The sequence below is a fragment of the Peromyscus leucopus genome, chromosome 7, assembly GCF_004664715.2.
Source record: "Peromyscus leucopus breed LL Stock chromosome 7, UCI_PerLeu_2.1, whole genome shotgun sequence".
Classification (NCBI taxonomy): Eukaryota; Metazoa; Chordata; class Mammalia; order Rodentia; family Cricetidae; genus Peromyscus; species Peromyscus leucopus.
In genome coordinates, this window is record NC_051069.1 from 94,520,059 (window position 1) to 94,538,689 (window position 18,631).

An 18,631-nucleotide genomic window follows, 5' to 3' on the forward strand; every position below is an offset into this window, starting at 1 on the left:
GTATAGAGGATGATTAGGACCATGGGCCTGAGTGCAGGTGTCTGAGATGGTCTGCACTTGGCTGTGCTGGGGGATGGTCTGTATGTCAAGTTGTTCTGATTGGTTAATAAATAAAACCTGATCGGCTGTGGCTAGGCAGGAAGGATAGGCGGGACTAACAGAGAGGAGAAATAAAAGGACAGGAAGGCAGAAGGACTGGCTGCAGCCGCCGCCATGACCAGCAGCATGTGAAGACGCCGATAAGCCACCAGCCACGTGGCGAGTATAGATTTGTAGAAATGCGTTACTTTAAGATATAAGAATAGTTAACAAGAAGCCTGCACGCCATACAGTTTGTAAGCTATATAAGTCTCTGTGTTTACTTGGTTGGGTCTGAGCGGCTGTGGACTGGCGGTGACAAAGATTTGTCCTGACTGTGGCAAGCAGAAAAACTCTAGCTACACACATATATATATATATATATATATATATATAATTATGAAAAGGAACTATTTCCATTTCTTCTTACCAGAATCTTGGTTCACACAAACACGGAAACAAATCACTGTCAGGAACAAAATCAGCAGCATTTTCAGGTTCTAGGCTGAAAAATCCCCAACATTAAATCTAAAAAAGGAAAACATAGAAAATCATTTGAACATTATTTGTGAATCAGGACTCACAGAGATGACTGCAGACAAAATTATATAATAAACTTGGTGTGAAATGGGTGTGAGGGATAAGAAAGGTTCTCTGGCCGTCTAGTCTGTGAGGTGCCTGGGAGGAAAATGAAGCTTCCTTAGAGGTATGCTTTCCTGGTCCTCAGACCTTGAGGAAACGAGACATTGAACAGTCAGTGGATACATTGTTGCCCTTGGTCGGTTCCCATGAACCAGTGCACCCTGTCTGCTCCCGCCATGACAGGGCACTGTTCATTGTGATATGGTCTAAAGCTGCTAAATCTCCCAACATGAACGTACAGGTGTGTTTCATAGTAAACCATTTGTATTGTGGGTATGAGTTAAAAATCCTGATTTCCCCTCTCCCTCCCTAGTTACATAGATAATGATCGCCATTTATTTATTTATTTATTTATTTATTTATTTATTTATTTATTTGAAACAGGTAGACCTTGAACTCGGATCTCCCTGTCTCTGACTCCAGAGATTAGATGCACCACCACGTGCAGCTATTTTTTCTCTATATATTCTTTTTTTTTAATTTTTAATTTTAGATTATATATTTAAAAATTTGCAAATGAAAAAAATCACACACTGAAATTAACCACATCCAAAGACTATACAACTCAATACAGTTAGACATTTGGAACAGAAGCTTTGCAGCTTCATACTGGAGTTTGTACTTTCACTATTGAATGTATCTTGCACACTTACCTACAACCAAAAACAAAATTTCATGACAAAATTAGAACTAGGAAAACAATTATATCCTTTCAAAACTGGTGTCCAAAACCTGCATTCAGTCCTTCTTCAAACCCTTATATCTGTCTTTCTTGTTTTCTTTTCTTCATGTTAAACTGTACCCACAAGTATATTTGTTTATATATATATATACACACACACACATTATTGGCTAAATTCTGCATACAAAGAGAGCATGAAGTTATTTTTCTAAGGCTGTGTGACCTTGCTTAATATTATACATTTTAAGTCCACCCATTTTCCTGTGAATTTTGTGATTTTATTTTTCTGTAGACCTGAATAGTATTTCTATATATATCTTATATATTTAATTTTCATTAATTATCCACTCATCTGTTGATGGACAGTTAGGTGGATTCCAATGATTTGTGCTTTATTCTTAAATCTGAGAGAAGAAGAAACATGAGCTATGTTTTGATGGAAGATGGAAGTCTCACTCCTTAGAATGAGGAACTTAATTTGTGTCCATCTGCCTAGATCCACACAGAGCAAGGGTCTCAATCCCAGCTTGACCTAAAGCCACCCTAGAATGCTGATCATGGAGTTAAACAGAATTGAATGCATTACAAATAAATATGTGCACATGGAGGGCCTTTTCAATCATTTTCCCACTTAAAAAAAAGTGAGCTGATGCATTTTTAGCCACGAATAATATTTCTGTGTCCAGCTTAAATTGCTACCCAAATGTGTATTCACAATACCAGCTATACCCACTTCACTCCACTTCGGGTTTTCCCTCAAGCTTCACATTTCACGTGTTCAGAAAATGGACTCTTGACTGAAGAATTCTATCCTTCTTTCCCTGCCTGCTCCATTCTCCCTTGGTAGTCTCCACTTTGGGACTCTGTTCCAATCCTTCACAAGAGTCTAGACAATTCACACTTTGGAAGCTCTGCCAATCATCAGCCCTAGCCAAGTGGAAATGAGTGGGCTGGAACTCAGCTCCTAAGAAGTGATTTTAAGCCAACCTTTTCATTTTAAAGGAGCTATACCTTAAAATAGAATGCCCACAGTAAGTATCATCTGCATATGAATTACTAGTGTATGTAAGAAGCAAATGCTGTGTGTGCGCGCGAGTGCGTGTGTGCGTGTGTGCGTGTGTGTGTGTGTGTGTGTGTGTGTGTGTGTGTGTGTGTGTGTGTGTAGGACTATGACAAAACAAGCAATGGAAAGGATTTTCAAGCCCAAGCTTAGGCTCGCCTCTATCTTCAGTCCCAAGTAAAAAAGGCAAAGATAATGGGTTTATTTTTATTGTACCAAAGCATGGGCAAGTGCCCGTGATTAATATGTTGGTGTGCCACCAAAGATGACCAGAGTTCTCTCATAGGTTTTTTGAAAATATCTGATTGCTTAAGTACATATGAAGAAAGAATGAGAGAGACAGAGTAATTAGCATAAAATTTGAATTCCCAGCATGGTTCACCAGACTGCTAGAGCATCATCATCATGCTGATGGCCTCACAAAAAGTATGGTTCTCTTTAATCCGTATTCTGGTATGTTACATCCATTCAGAATCAAGCAAGCCGAGGTTAATGTGGCTCTTTTGTAAGTTATGTGATATGGAATAGTTTTTTTTAAAAATTCTAGTCTTTGTAAAATTTCTGCAGTGATGGTATGAGTGTGTCTCACTTATACTGCAGCTGCGAAGCTCGCTCGGTCACCCAAGTGTTGGCTCCAAGCCCAGAGTATTCAGAACCTGACCAAGCCTTCTCTTGAGGTTTTTGGAATCAGGAGTCGAAGAGATACTTCTGCCAAAGATGAGCCAACTCATAATCCAGGCCACATCTACAAAATAAGATAATTTAGAGCCCAGGGGAATGGAGAAGCAACATTGGCAACATTAAGACAACCTTCATTTCTGTTTCTTGTTTGTTTGTTTTGTTTTGTTTTGGTTTGGTTTGGTTTTTCAAGACAGGGTTTCTCTGTGTAGTTTTGGTGCCTATCCTGGATCTCACTCTGTAGACCAGGCTGGCCTCGAACTCACAGAGATCCGCCTGGCTCTGCCTCCCGAGTGCTGGGATTAAAGGCGTGCGCCACCAACACCCGGCTTGTTGTTGTTTTTTAACTGAGGCATACAGGACGTATCAGTTCTAAGCACTGGTTTTCTTTTTCTTCAGAAGTAAGTGCATCATCAGTGCCTTCACAAGAAACATTGGCTCTTTGCCAGGGTGTTAAAGACAAGTGGCTGGTTACTCATTAACCCCCAGTGGCGCTACCACTTCCCTCCAAGTGGTTCTACTCCTACCCAACTCAAAGGGAAGAAAGAGAAAGTTCTAAGGGGCCCTAGGTCTATGTTAAGATGCTTCAGGATAAGTCCTTGGCACATGATGAGATGAATGAATATGGCCTCAAGGATGCTCAAGAAAATGCTCGAGCAAGTTAATTGTTAACGTCACACTTCCCAGAATCTCATAAAGTTTCATAAGCTGATCATACTCAAGCAAAGTCATCAGGTGACCTTGTCACTTTGTAAAATCCATACTTTTCTGTGTTAAAGTGTTTGGCGGAGAGGAAAGAATGTGAACTCCAAAGCTTTGTGATTGAGGTTCTGCTCATATCTAAACTGTTACTCGATGCTAGACAATGCTGCCCACTTCTCTAGGTGCCCAATACAAAGCAGGGATTCTAGTCTCACATCCAGAAGGCCCACGGTTTAGTGTTCTTTCATCTAACCCCTATAATCAAAGAAAAACAAAGAAAAGCCCAAAACAGTGGCAGACCTGATAGTGTAGGTCAATAATCTCAACTCTCTGGGACACTGAGGCAAGTTCAAGGCCTGCCTAGACTATAGAGTAACTTTAAGGCCAGCCTGGGCAATTTAACAAGAAACCTGTCTCAACAACAAAAGGTAAATTAAAGAGCTGGGAGGTTGGGGATATATCCCCGTGGTAGAACATTTGCCTCGTATATGCCAGGACTACAACAGACAGATGGACTCACAGGCAGGCAGACGGCAGCAGCAATTACAAAAACTTTGGGAATCCTTTAGGGCTCAACTACATGAAGCACCGGGGACTGAATTGTCAAAATGCAAATCCATTAGATAGTAACTGTCCACTGAGGAACTGCAAACACAGAAGCAGCCCGAGAGAAACACAGGCACAAAAGGTTCAGATCAGAAATCAGTCAACTAAAAGAGTATTGAAAAATTTAGTTGGGCTAAATCTCAGAGGACTGGTCAATAAAAAGAGCATTTTGTTCATCTTAAGGTCCAACCTGCTAGGATTTTCCCCAAGCCTAATTATTTGGGGAAAAGGAAATATCCATCCATAGCCCCTTGAGCCTTCGTGTGTTAGCCATCCACACAGGAGATGGTAAGGTAAGTACCTGCCCACTCCTGCTAGTCAGTCCCTCCCTACAGAGGTAGAGCTGAGGAATATGTGCAATAAATTCAAGAACATTACAGGTCAAAACGCAAAGGTCAAAATCACAACTTGAAGAGACTCAGCAAACATTTGAACCAGACTCAGACACAGCTGAGATGATGGAGTTAGCCCAGGAATTTGAAAGTACAGATAGCAGCAAGAAAAGCCGAGGAACACATCAGACACTCCAACGCCAGGGAAGGACCAGAAGTGTCTCCGCCCGGAAACAGAACGCTGCAACGGAAGTGGAGAATGCCATGGGCGGGCTTGCTAGACTAGTCCGGAGAGAAAGAACCTCTAAGCATGCAGTTATCTCAGCAGAAACCTCCCAAACTGAAAAAACAGCAGGAGAAAGAGGAGAAGGAGGAGGAGGAAAAGGAGGAGGAGGAGGAGGAGAAAGGAGGAGGAGAAAGAGGAGGAGAAAGAGGAGGAGGAGGAGACATCGAGGTCGAAGAACCACATGACTACAGAAAGAGGAACAGAAAAATATTTAAAGAAATGGTGAAATGTCCCCCTAATTAGTGACAAATATTAAATGGGAGTCACAGGAATCACAGAGAACACACCAAGCAGATTAAATGCCAAACATCACACTAGAATGTTATTTCTCAAACTTCAGAAGAATCAAAGAAAAAGAAGACACCTTGAAAGAATCCAAAGGGATAATTTTTTTTCACTCACAGAAGAGGAAAGATTAAAACACACATGTAACTTTCTTTCAAAATGTGTCTTAGTTAGGGTTCCTACTGCTATGATGAAACACCATGACCAGAGCAGCCTGGAGAGGAAAGGGTTTATTCAGCTTATGCTTCCACATCATCAAAGGAAGTCAAGACAGGAACTCAAGCAAGACAGGAACTTGGAGGCAGGAGCTGAAGCAGAGGTCATGGAGGAGTGTTGCTTACAGGCTTGCTCCCCATGGCTTGCTCAACGTGCTTTATTTATAGAACCCAGGACCACCAGCCCAGAGTGGTACCACCCACAATGGTCTGGGTCCTCCCCCACCAATCACTAATTATGAAAATACCATCTTGCCTACTAGAAGGAAGCATTTTCTCAGTTGAGGCTTCTTCCACTCAGATGGCTACTTCCACTCAGATGGCTCTAGCTTATGGCAAGTTGACATAAAACCAGCCAGTACACCATGAAAGCAAGAAGAGTGCAAATAAAATATCTCAAGTTGAGAGGATGCTCCATCCTACAAAGTTGTCCTTCAGAGACGAAGAAGGGACCAGAGAGATGGCCTGGTGGGTTAGCGTTCTTGACACACAAACATGATGACCTAAGTTTAAACTCCAGCACCACACAAACAAATGAAACAGACATGGTTACCAATGGCTACCCACATGATTGCTATCCTGGCCACCCATGGCCGCCCGTGTGTCTGCAATCCTTGCATGAGGTGTGGGCAGGCAGAGACACAAGAACTGGCATTTTGGAGACTTACTAGCCACCAGCATAGCTTTAGGCTCAATGAGAGACCATGTCTCAAAGGAAGAGGTGGAGAGTAAGAGTAGGACACCTAATGTCGCCCGTGACCTCTGCTGCATCCTCACACACAGGTGTGCATACCAATGTCATATAAATTGCTGTTTCATGCATGCACACACAGACAGGCACACACAGACATACACACACACACACACACACACACACACACACACATACACAATTTATACACCCCACACCAAAAAAAAAGGGGAAGGAAATAGCTGGGCATGATGGCTCACACCTATAATCCCATCACTATGGGAAGATGAGGTTGGAAAATTCCCACAAGTTTGAGGTCAGCCTGGACTGCATACATAGCGACTTCATGGCCAGCCTGAGCCACAGTGTGAGACTCTCTCTTTTAAACTCTTTCTCCCCACAAAAATGTTAAGGAGAATGCACCAAGAAGACAGAACAAGAAAGGATTGACTCTCTAATAAACTGTTTGGGGAAATGGGGCCTCCACATCATAAACAATGAAATTGGACCTTTTACTCACACTACATACAACTCAAAAGTCAACTCAAAATGATACATCTAAGTAGCAGACCTGAAGCCACAAGGCTAGATGAAAACATAGGGGAAATCTATTATGACAGTGGCCTTGGCAATGACATTTAGCTATCCCATCAAAGTTCAGCCTTCAAAGGCAGACCAAATTAATTGGAGTACTTCAAACTGAAGCAGCAGCCAGCAGAACACAGACAGCTTTCATATGGAGAGGAAGCATTTGTCAATTACATATCTGTAAGGGGTTAATTTAATATAAAAATAAAGAACTCACAATTCACTCTCTGAGAGCCTGAAGGCTGGTGGTAACAGCAGAATGAACAACCTGATTATAAAATAGGTCAAAAGAACCAGGGTACTGGATAGAAATTTCTCCAGATGATAAAAATGGCCATCAGGGGTGTGTGTGGGTGTGTGTGTGTGAGAGAGAGAGAGATCACTGATCTTCAGAGAAATCTTCATCAAAAATAAAAGAGATGTCACCTCACACCTGTTAGGGTGGCTGCTACCAAAACAAGAGGTAAGTGTTGGGTGACCAAAGAAACTGTATACATTGTTGGTGGGAATACATATTGGCACAGCCATCATGGAAAGCAGTTCAGGGACACCTAAGGAAGCTAAACAGAAAACCCCAGAGACGCCTCTGGGACACACTCAAGGGAGTAAGGTCACCACCTGGGCATATCTTCCCTCTCGTGCTCACTGCAGCATTATTCATAATAGCTCAAGATACAAGAGCAGCTTAGACTGAGGCCAATGGGTGAACTTTTAAGTGTGATGGATTTATATATAATGTTATATAGAGGAATACTAGTTATTCTTCAAAAAAAGGGGTTGTGGAAAAACTGTCAGTGGATGATTACATTAAGAAAAATAACCAGACACAGAAAGAAAAACACTGCATGATCTCATTTATATGAGGAATCTTTAAAAAAAAAAAAAAAGAAAGAAAAAAGAAAAAGAAAGAAAGAAAGAAAGAAAAAGAAAAGGAGGGGAGGAGGAAGAGGAAGATGCTGATGAGGGTACTTGGTGAAGAATAGGAAAACCTTAGTCTAAGAATATAAATCTACACATGGGAAGAATGGGCGAGTCTAGATGTTTAATGTACAACTCAACGACTGTGGTTAATATATTGGTGACTTTTTATCCTCTTTGTACACAGAATGGCTAGCCTTGGAAGATTACAGGTGTGTTAATTTGGTTATCAATCATTTCACTATGTATGAAAAGGTAAAAAGGTTTCTCAGACAAGAAGTGAAGGAAAGTGTTAGTGGTAAGAGATTAGCTGTCAGTTTCTACTTTGAAGAAATAGTAAAAGAATTTCTTAGGACAGCAAGTAAATAGCATTGTTCTGATCCATATGAAAAAAAAACAAAACAAAAAAGAAGTGCCAGAGAATTGTTCTAACAGATGACAGTTTGCTCAAAGTAACAATAACAATGATGCATTTGATTAAATAAACTCAGATATAAACACAGTGTGCCTATATAAATGTAAAATGAATGATGTTATGTTAGAATGGGCATAGAAAAGGATTAGGATTATTTTGTTTTTATAAGTTATTCCATTACTCATGAAGCAATACAGTGCTATCTAAAAGTGGTTTGGGTTGGTTGTAAATAAATTTTATAAACTTTAGGACAACCAGTAAAAATGGTTAAAGAAAAACTATCCACACATTGTGATGTTACACACACACACACACACACTAAACAAATATCAATTTTTTGTTTTTTTTTGTGTTTTTCGAGACAGGGTTTCTCTGTGTAGCTTTGCGCCTTTCCTGGAACTCGCTTCGGAGACCAGGCTGGCCTCGAACTCACAGAGATCTGCCTGGCTCTGCCTCCCGAGTGCTGGGATTAAAGGCGTGCGCCACCACCGCCCGGCACAAATATCAATTTTTAAAAGTCAGTTTGAGAATGTGAAATCTGACCACTTTTTTCTTGCCTTTGAAAGTTTCATCAAAAACATTGAACAATATTCCTCAATAGTGAGGTGCTGGGGATGTTGTGAATGTGTTGCTTTGATTGATTGATTGATGAATAAAACGCTGATTGGCCAGTATAAGCGGCATAAGCAGGGAGGATGATTCTGGGAAGTGGAAAACTGAGTCAGGAGATGCTGCCAGTTGCCCCCATGTGAAGCAAGGTGTAAAGCACTGGTAAGCCACAAGCCCCGTGGCAACTTATAGATTAATAGAAATGAGTTAATTTAATATATAAGAACTAGATAGCAAGAAGCCTACCACCGCCAAACAGTTTATAAGTAATATAAGTCTCTGTGTATTTACTTAGGTCCAAGCAGTCAGCCACAGGGCCACAGGAGCTGAACAGAACCAGGAAAACTTTAGCTACAGTGAGGAAATCCAAAAAGGCTATTAAATACAGGAAAAAGTTATATGTGAACAATACAAGTTGTTCATCACCTTCAGAAGCTTCCATGAAGTCTCCTCTCCCTCCAAGCATCTCCCTTTTCAGGCAGCACCATCTAAAATTTTGTTAATCATTTTTTAAAAATGCTGTATGCTTGTACTTTGAAACAACATACATTAATGTTGGCTGACCATTGACCTCTTTTTTGTCTTTTTGTTTTGGAAAGTCTCAAAATTACAGAAAAGTAGCAAGATGAAGCAATGAACCATGTCTGTGTGTACATGTTTATGTGTTGTTGTGTACGTGTGTGTGTGTGTGTGTGTGTGTGTGCATATGTGTGTGCACATATGGAGGCCAGAAGTCAACAGTAGGTATCGTCTTCCATGGCTCTCCGTGTTATGAGTCAGGTCTCTGACTGAACCTGGAGCTCACTGACTGACCAGGCTGCTGTCCAGCAGGCCCCAGGAGTCCTCCTTTCTCTACCTCCCAGTCCTGGGATGAAGGCGTGAAACACCTCTTCCTGGCTTCACATGGACTCTTGGATCAGAACTTCGTTCTTCATGCTTGTATAGCAAGCATTTTACCCCCAACCCATCTCCCCAGCCCAGAACCAGGAACCAATGTTCTAACTATAGGAATATATGGATTCTTCATCTAGACGGCCAGCTGTTAGTGCTTTCTGTCTCAGTAGATAAAGAGGCATGTGTGTAAATCATGTAAAAATGTACTAAGCATTTGGTCTCCACCTTTAAATGAATAGGTTTATGCCATGCGTGCTATTTTATAGCCTTTTTCATTATTACAGATTTTGGGATTGATTTATAGTACAAAAGCTGTAATTGCTCATTTTACATTATTGTGTGTTAGTCTATGTATTTATACAGAATAGTCCCTTTTGTAAGAATAATTTGGGTTAGATTAGGGTTTTTTTTCTATTATAAACAACATTAGCTAACACACTGTTGTGTGAGCCTCTTTGTGTATATCTCTGTTAGATATGTGTCTACCAATGGTGAGGGAATCTGGGGTATGTATCTCTGTTAGATATTGTCTACCAATGGTAGAGGGAGTCTGGGGGGTGTATTTCTGTTAGATATGTGTCTGCCAATGGTAGAGGGAGTCTGGGGGGTGTCTGCAGTCTTACAATAAAATGTCAAGCTGGCCTTCTGGAGGGGCTGTTGATTCTCCCCACCACAAGGTGACAGAGTTTCAGTGCTGAGCCCTATCTGACACTTATCATTATTTTAAACTTATGACAATTAGGGGTATGTGCAACAGTATCTCTTTGTTTATTAATTTATGGCAATAGATGATATGGAAGCAATCATTTTTAATTAAGAATTAGTGATATATTAGAAATAAATAACACAAAAACACAGCATCAACTTACTTTAAAATAGTAAGAAAAAAAAAACCCAAAGGCACAGACATTTCAGTGTTTTCAAATATGTTAACAAGAATAAATCAGGAAATGCTCAAGTGAAAAGAAGACTCCTGAGTGGCACAGCCCTTGCAGGTCCAGCTAGTAGTTTCATGTAAAACTACAAGTACTCCCATAATAAGAACCACCTAATGCTGCAGCGTTTGCAGCAATATAAATAGAAATGCCATCAGGAAAACCTGTCCCTGGGTGCTACAGCCACTTCAGTCACAATTGTCAAACCCAGAAGCAACTGGGGCATCTGGCAAAGGAGCAGCAAAACCAGTACCTTCAGATGAGGGAACATTATTCACTATGCAAAAGAAACAAGCAATCAAGTCGGGAAAAGACAGAGAGAAAAATTGATGTTTATTGCCAGCAAGAAAAGCCCAATCTGAAAAAGGCAGCATAATATGCTGTTCTAACTGTATGATAGTCTGGAAAATCATAAAGATAGTTAAAAGATCAGTGGCTGCCATCAGCTAGAGGCAATGGATGAACAGGATGACTATAGAGGATGTTTTAGGGATGTTGAGTTTCATGATGCTGTGGTAGCAGACAAATGTCACTCCAAAACTGGCCAGACCTATGGAATGTATAACCGAAGAGCAAGTCCTAGTGCAAACTATGGATTTTGAGTGATGATGTACCATGGTAGTTGGGTTCACCAGTCGTAACAAATGTTCTGTTCTGAAGAGATACTGCAAGGGTCTGTGCATGAACCAGAACAGGTCTTAGGGAGACCTGTATCCTTAGCTCCATTTGATGGAATTCTAAACTGCTTGAAACATGAAAGACTGTTGGTTTTCTTTCTGGTTTTTTTTTTTTCGGTGTTTTTTTTTTTTTTTTTAAGTAGAGGGATAATAAACATAGGGTCTAGAATGGGTTCATAGATGTGTGGTTCAGGAGAGTGGAGTTAGGAGGGAACTTGTTAAAATTCCAGTTTTTGTGAGTAGATATGTAGGGCTTATTTATTAATAAACAATTCTTAGAAGGACCCATGCATGAGAATGTGGATTGAGTGGGGGTGAGGTGATCCTGATCTGCATACCCAAGGCTCAATAAACATGTGTAGATATGATACAGACATTGAAAAAATAAACACTACTAGAGCAAAGAAAAAGACCAGTAGTGAAGCCAACGCGTCATTGAATGAACGTAAAGGGCTTTGTGTGAGGAGCCCTCAAACTGCTACTCTTGATGTATTTACGCAGTGTTAGCTGGAAAAGAACAGTGAAGCAAGGGGCAGAGTTTGACCCTAAACGAAAGACTAACTTTCTCCAAGTTTGTTCTTCATGGCCTCAAGCAGGAGCCAGCTAAAGAAACTCGAGGAAATATAATTTCTAGAGCAAAATCCTAGCAAGGAGCAACCCAGGCCCCTGCATGGGTCCTGCCAGTCACTCGGCAGAAGCAGGCCCCAGACCATAGTGAGGTAGCAGGTGAGCTGCCAGTGGTCATCACCTCCCCGTCCACTGTAGGCACAGGGTGGGACCTGCCACCCACAGAGAGAGAGAGGAGTCTCCCACAGGGTGCCCTTCCATCTCTTTTCCCTGGGACCAGTGGAAGTATACACCCTCAAGCACCAAAGTTGGAGGTTCAGGGCTACCCTCAGCATGGGACTCTGCATGGCTTTATGGACAGGGATGTTCAGCAAGGGCATTTATGCCCCCATGGAAGAATAACTCACAAGTGGACCAGCGTGCATTTGAAGGTTATCTGGTGCAATGATTGCCCCCCAAATCAAAGTAGCCTCCAGCACCCATGACAGTAAAGATGGTATGAGGTAGAGGAACTGTGAGCAGGTCCCAAGACTAGAACAAGTTCCTGAGATACCATGGTAGGAGGAGCGGGAAGCAGACTCCGCTGAACACATATCTTCAACAACGAATGCTCGGGTGATGCTCCCGTTGCATTCGAATTTGCTGTGAGGCTGTGTGGCTTCTTTAGCAGTTAAATCCCACAGGTTCTGGCAACAGGCCTCCTAGCTAAACTCCTGACTCTGTGGCCAGAACATTACATACCTAACTTTGTAAGCCAATGCTAGTTGGCATTCTTTCTTTCTTTCTTCCTTTCTTTCTTTCTTTTTTTTTTTTTTTTTTTTTTTTTTTTTTTTTTTTTCTTTCTTTCTCTCTCTCTCTTTCTCTCTCTCTCTCTTTCTCTCTCTCTCTCTCTCTCTCTCTCTCTCTCTCTCTCTCTCTCTCTCTCTCTCTCTGTGTGTGTGTGTGTGTGTGTGTGTGTGTGTGTGTATACACACATAGAGACCAGAGGTTAAGGCTGGGTGTCTTCGCATGTTGGTTTCCATCCTATTTGGGACAAGTTCTCTCACTGAACCTGAAGCTCACTAAGTCAGCTAGAGTGGCTAGCCAGCGAGCCCTGGGCATCCTCCCGTCTCTGCCTCCTTGGTGCAAGGAGGGCTGGCTCATATTACTGCATCCAAACTTAAAAAACAAAACAAAACAAAAAAAAAACTATGGTTACTGGGGATGTGAACTTGGGTCCTTGTGCTTTTGTGGCAAGGACTCTACTGACTGAGCCATGTCCCCAGCCCTGGGTGGCATTGCTTTTATTCTTGTTATTACTCTATTTACAATGGGGTAGTTTGCAAGTGATCTAGAAAAGGAGCTGTCTGAGGAACATCCCAGAAGGGAACCTGATTCCCCCTGAGTTTTCCCAGCATGCTTCCTAACCTCAGCACATGTACAGGCTTGTCTGGGTCCAACATTTTTGCACCCCTCGAGGTCTTTCACGGCCACTGGGTCTCCAGCTCCTTATAACATATGAGTGAAGCCCACAGTACTCCCCATCCCCTCTCACGGAGGAATGTGTGAGGCCTGGCAAGGCTGAGCTCTCCCAGCCCCAGAGGCCCCAGTCCAGCGCTTCCTCTGCTGCACCATTGCTGCCCTCCAGGCAAAGCTCAGTCCAGTGCCCTGTTCTCTGTAGAGGAAGGGTTCTTACCTAATGTGTCTGAAAGCCCTAGGTTATCTGGGGTCACAGTTGGTTTTTTTTTTTTATCTTACTTGAAATTAGTTAAGTTGTCTTCTGCACCAGTGAAGGGGAACCAACCCAGGTGATCTCTTCTGACTACAGCTGATCCCACTAAGTCTGGAAAGAAGCGCCCTCTCTCCAACTTGCTGTTTTCTGTATTTCACCAAATAGACAAAAGCCAAACCAATACAATTCACAAAAGCCAATAATGACATCAGCGAGGCTGAAATCTGTCCAACAAACCCCAGGAGGACCAGCGAGGCAATAAAAAAATGTTGGTCAGTGATATTTATTAGCTGTAGCTAAATCAAAAGCATGCCTGGCTTAGTATGGTAGGAAGTATAGTCAAAGTGAATGGGTCCTATTTGTCAGCCAGCAGTCAAGTACAAAATAGACATTCCCCAAACATCTGCTAATGGTTGACTTCATAAGATCCAAGTTCAGAAAAGCAAGCTTTCACGAAAAAGAATCACACACAGAGAGAAGCCTCACAAGGCTGGTGCGAGCTTCCTTCATCAGCTGACATAGTAACACCAGCAATAACAAGATGGGAGTGGGGAACCAAGGAAAACACATTCTGTCCTTGCACTGAGCGAAAAGAGCATGGAATGATGTGTGAGATCCCTTGGCTTGATCAACCATGACGAGTGGGATACAGGGCCATTCCTGAAATGAGCAAGAGCGAAGCTAAGGATATAGCTCAGTTGGCACAGTGCTTGCCTAGAAAGCACAAAGTCCTGGGTGTGAGCTACAGGATCCCACAAAACCAGGTGCTGTTATGCCTGCGATCTCAGAACTTGGGAGGCCGAGACAGGAGGATCAGTGGTGAAAGTCATCTTCTAGATAGTGATTTCTAGGCTAACTTGGCCTGAATGAGACCCTGCCTCTAAAATCAAAGAAAATGAAAGACCAACTAATACTCAATACTTACTTATATGACAGACATTGTTCTAGGGGCCACACAATTCAACAATCCAACAGAGTATTAAAAATTATCCATCCAATGGAGTATTAAAAATTATCCAACCTGTACTACAGCTGATACTGAATCCAACGGTTAAGTAGGCTGCCAGGAGCCATGGTGCTATCAGCGATCTCTCTGCAGTCGGTCAGTCAAATGTGGATAGCTTTGCTTGCTGATGCTGTGGGAAACAGGACACCTACAGCCTAATTCTGAGCTGTAGCAAATACACACGGTAACAATTAACTACTGAATTCATCACAGTCAAAAGTACACATGAACTAGTACTGCCTTTCAGCACTGTGTCCAGGCAGCAACTCAGAGGTAATTACTATGTCATCTCTCTTTTCCATGTTCCTGGGTTTTACTGTTGATTTTAGTTTTAGAAAATCAGCCTGGGCTATAGAGTGAGTTTCAGGACAGCCTAAACTACCAAGTGAGACTATATGAAAAAAAAAAAAAAAGCAAAGAACTGCAACAAAATGACCTGGCCAGATGGCTCAGTGGCTAAAAGCACTTGCTGCACAAGCCTGATGGCCTGAGTTCAATCCCTGGAACCCACTGTCTTAGGATTACTGTTACTGCCATGAACACGCCACAGCAGGAGAGTACTGAGTCCTGAGTTGTCCTGTGACCTCCACATGTATCCCATGTCAGGCACATACATGCCTGTATTCATACACATACATACATATACATACACACATCACAAACATGCATCATACATACACACACTGTACATACAAAGAATTTATATATATATATATATATATTAATTAATTAATTTTTTTTTTCAAGAAAGAAAGGCAAAGCCACTCCTCAGGGACATCTTTAGGTGCATGAGAATCTCTCATACACTTGAAAAGAACCACCATCGAAGTAATACCAGGATAAAAATATCTAACTATAAAAGCAAGAACCCCAGGAAGATGAGGCAGGATGTAACACAAAGAGATGCAGCACTCACAGGCATGAGGCAATAAGACCGTCTGAATGCAGCTGTAAATGACATGAAAGGTGCTTAAAGAAACTGGAAAGCATAGAGATCACACAGCAACCATCACAGGACATAAAGCTATTGGAACCCAAGAATAGAAAACAGACTTTGAAAGCAAACATCAAAACACCAGCCCATGCAAAGGGTGTCCACTGGAAACCCAGTGGGTTTGGTAAAGATCCTGCTTTATATAGGGAGCTGAAAGCAAATGACTGGGCTCCCAGAGTGGAGCAAAGACAAGGAGATGTTTACAATTATCTAACATGGCGTGAAGGGCGAGGTGTGAGAGCTGGCACAGGTCTACTAGAAAAGCAGGGGAAGAGATTGGGAAGAGGGGATGATTTTTGAAGAGGTTGTAGATAAGAATGTTTTATCCTGGGAAATACAAATTGTTGGGGCTGGAGAGATGGCTCAGCCATTAAAGGCTAGGCTCACAACCAAAATGTCAAGAAAATATAAACAGTTCTGAGGTAGTAAAATATATCAACAATGAAGGGGATATGCTGTAAGGCTTCTTATTCACATCAACAAATGTCAGAAAAATAACGTAACTATCTCTGTCATAGGAAAACTTTTATATTGAGACCATTTATAATCAGAAACAAATGTGGAAAAGATTTACAATGAGGCAGGACAGACAGACAGAGCAGGAAAATGATGACTTGAGAGGAGAAGGGTCCCCCACCCTGGAGCCTGGTGCAAACTCTTACCAGCAATGAAGGAAGAAATTCAGCACATTAAACAGTGCTTCTAACCTTTCTCTCTTCGGAGCCATAAACCTGCCATTATCTAGGAATCTCACCAGAAAGCTCATTAATTTACAGGGAAAGGATGGGAACTAAACTCCTCGGGGAAGCCTTCTGGCTCTTGGTTTGAGGTAATCCGATAATCCATGCATGGCGTCTGTGGAGCTGCCCTACAGTCTCACCTAACACAGAAGAGAAGGGGAGGCAGAGACTGTTCCTCAGCAAGGTTTCGAGATATAACTTGAAAGCCACCAAATGTTCTCTATGGCTAATGTTATAGTTAGTTGTGGCTCTTTTGAGGAATTCAAACCCACACAGGGTGTGTCTTACTCTCTACAATTCCATCTTAGAGACCATGCCCATGCTCTCGACGATGCTTTTATTGTTTATGAACTCCTTTCTTCCTATAAAACCATAACTGCACTTCACACCAGCTAGTCCTAAAATTCTTTCCTTTGTTGAAGCCACAAATCCATATTTGGCCTGAGTCAGGTCCTTAAAAGGCTGAGAAAGTCCCCAGGCTGCCAAGTCTGACAAGGTGGAGCTGTATCTCTGTCGCCCTCACTCATGACAGAAAATACTTCTAGATTTTTACCCAAAACACTACTAAAGGATATATTTGAATGAGAAGAAAATTAAAACCAGTCAGAAAAAAAAATGGAATGCAGGAAACAACAGAAAAGAATTTGAAAGCACAGAGATAAATCTAAGAACTAGTTGGGACAGTCTTAGAACTAATTGAGAACATTAAAATTTGGGGTGTTTTAAAACAAAATATAGCTAAGAGTTCTTGGCATTATCAAGAAAAGATGGGAGAAAGCAATTAAGGAAGACAACTTTGGGGTTTGTATATTATTTAAGAGATGTCTAGATGCTAAGATTAAACTGATATGCCACAGGAGAGACATTCCAAAGGCAACACGCTAAAAGACAAACCAAAAACATCTTGTCTTTGGAAGAAATTCTCAAGGAAACAGTCAAGTTTAGACCAAACAGGAGAAGCAGGACTATCAGAACATATGGAGTATTTTGACAAACCCATAGAAAACACCAATCCTGACAGACAAACAGACAATGGTTATGAGCATGAAGTTCACAGCAGAGAGTAATATAAATGGCCAGTAGGCACGGGATGGGCGCCACTCCTAGTGGTTATGATATGTGTTAAAATATAAGAACTGTGTTATAATACAGCATATATAATACTGTGTATATATACACCGGGCTCTGGAATCACCTATGCTGGGCAAAGCCAGCCATCATGTAAGAGATGGTGCCCAGTCCAGCATGTCCCGAAGAAACACAAGCCAGCTCCATGCAGAGAGCTTAGGAGTGGGGCCTTACCAGGACCAGACGGCCAAGCCCAGGTGTTAGGCACGTAATTGAAAAAGGTCTCTGGTGGCACATGCCTTTAATCCCAGCACTCAGGAGGCAGAGGCAGATCTCTGTGAGTTCGAGGCCAGCCTGGTCTACAGAGTGAGATCCAGGAAAGGCGCAAAGTTACACAGAGAAACCCTGTCTTGAAAAACCAAAAAAAAAAAAAAAAAAAAAAAAAAAAAAAAAAAAAGATCTCAAGGGCTATAGCCTTGGCCACCAGCTGACCAAGACCCCACACAAGACTTTCGCCAGCCACAGAAGCATAAGGAATACCTATTACTTTAAGCCACAGGCTTTTGAAATGCATTCTTCTACAAATACAGGTCACTGGCACATACAGAAGAACCCCAAGTCTGGTTCTTTGAGGTGCTGAGTGGGAGGCATCCACAGATCATGGAGCAGGGGCGTCCCAGAGACAGGTGGCAGCTGCCGTACTGAAGCCTAGAGAGTCATCATTGCTTGTATGAGTATGGTTGGCTGCCCTGGTCTAGAGCCCCTGGAAATGGAAATCCAATCAACACAGCCTGGATCTAAGGAACTCACAGTGTGCTAGGGGTGAAGCATGTGGACCCGACATGACAGGATGCAGGTGGGTGGGGGAAGGGAAGTAGATCAGGACAGAGCGCTCGATGCTTCAAAGTAACGGTTCGCAACCTGAGGGTCGCAACCACTGTGATGAGGGTTGCATAGCAGATATTTACATTATGCTTCATAACAGTAGCAAAATTACAGTTGTGAAGCAGCAATGAAAATAATTTCATGGTTGGGGTCACTACAACATGAGGAACTGTATTAAAGGGTCTCAGAATTAGGAAGACTGAGAACCACTGCTCTAAAGAGAGAGCTGATGGGAATGCAGAAGTTCTATTTCCATGATGTAGTCGCTCCCGAGCAGTGTCAAGCACAGGTGCCCACAGAGAGTATAAAGACCTAGGCAACTGGGGACAGGGAGGGATAGTTATGAGTTCTTGACTTGAAATCAAGA

General features: G+C 42.1%; 1 protein-coding gene across 1 annotated transcript in view; it reads right to left on the reverse strand.

The window, feature by feature from the left end:
• Col6a6 (collagen type VI alpha 6 chain) overlaps positions 1-18,631 on the reverse strand; it is a 139,558-nt gene that overhangs the window by 102,343 nt on the left and 18,584 nt on the right. Inside the window, 1 exon segment of the mRNA XM_028869990.2 lies at positions 509-606. Coding sequence (XP_028725823.1) covers positions 509-569 — 61 coding nt within the window. The 5' untranslated portion in view covers positions 570-606.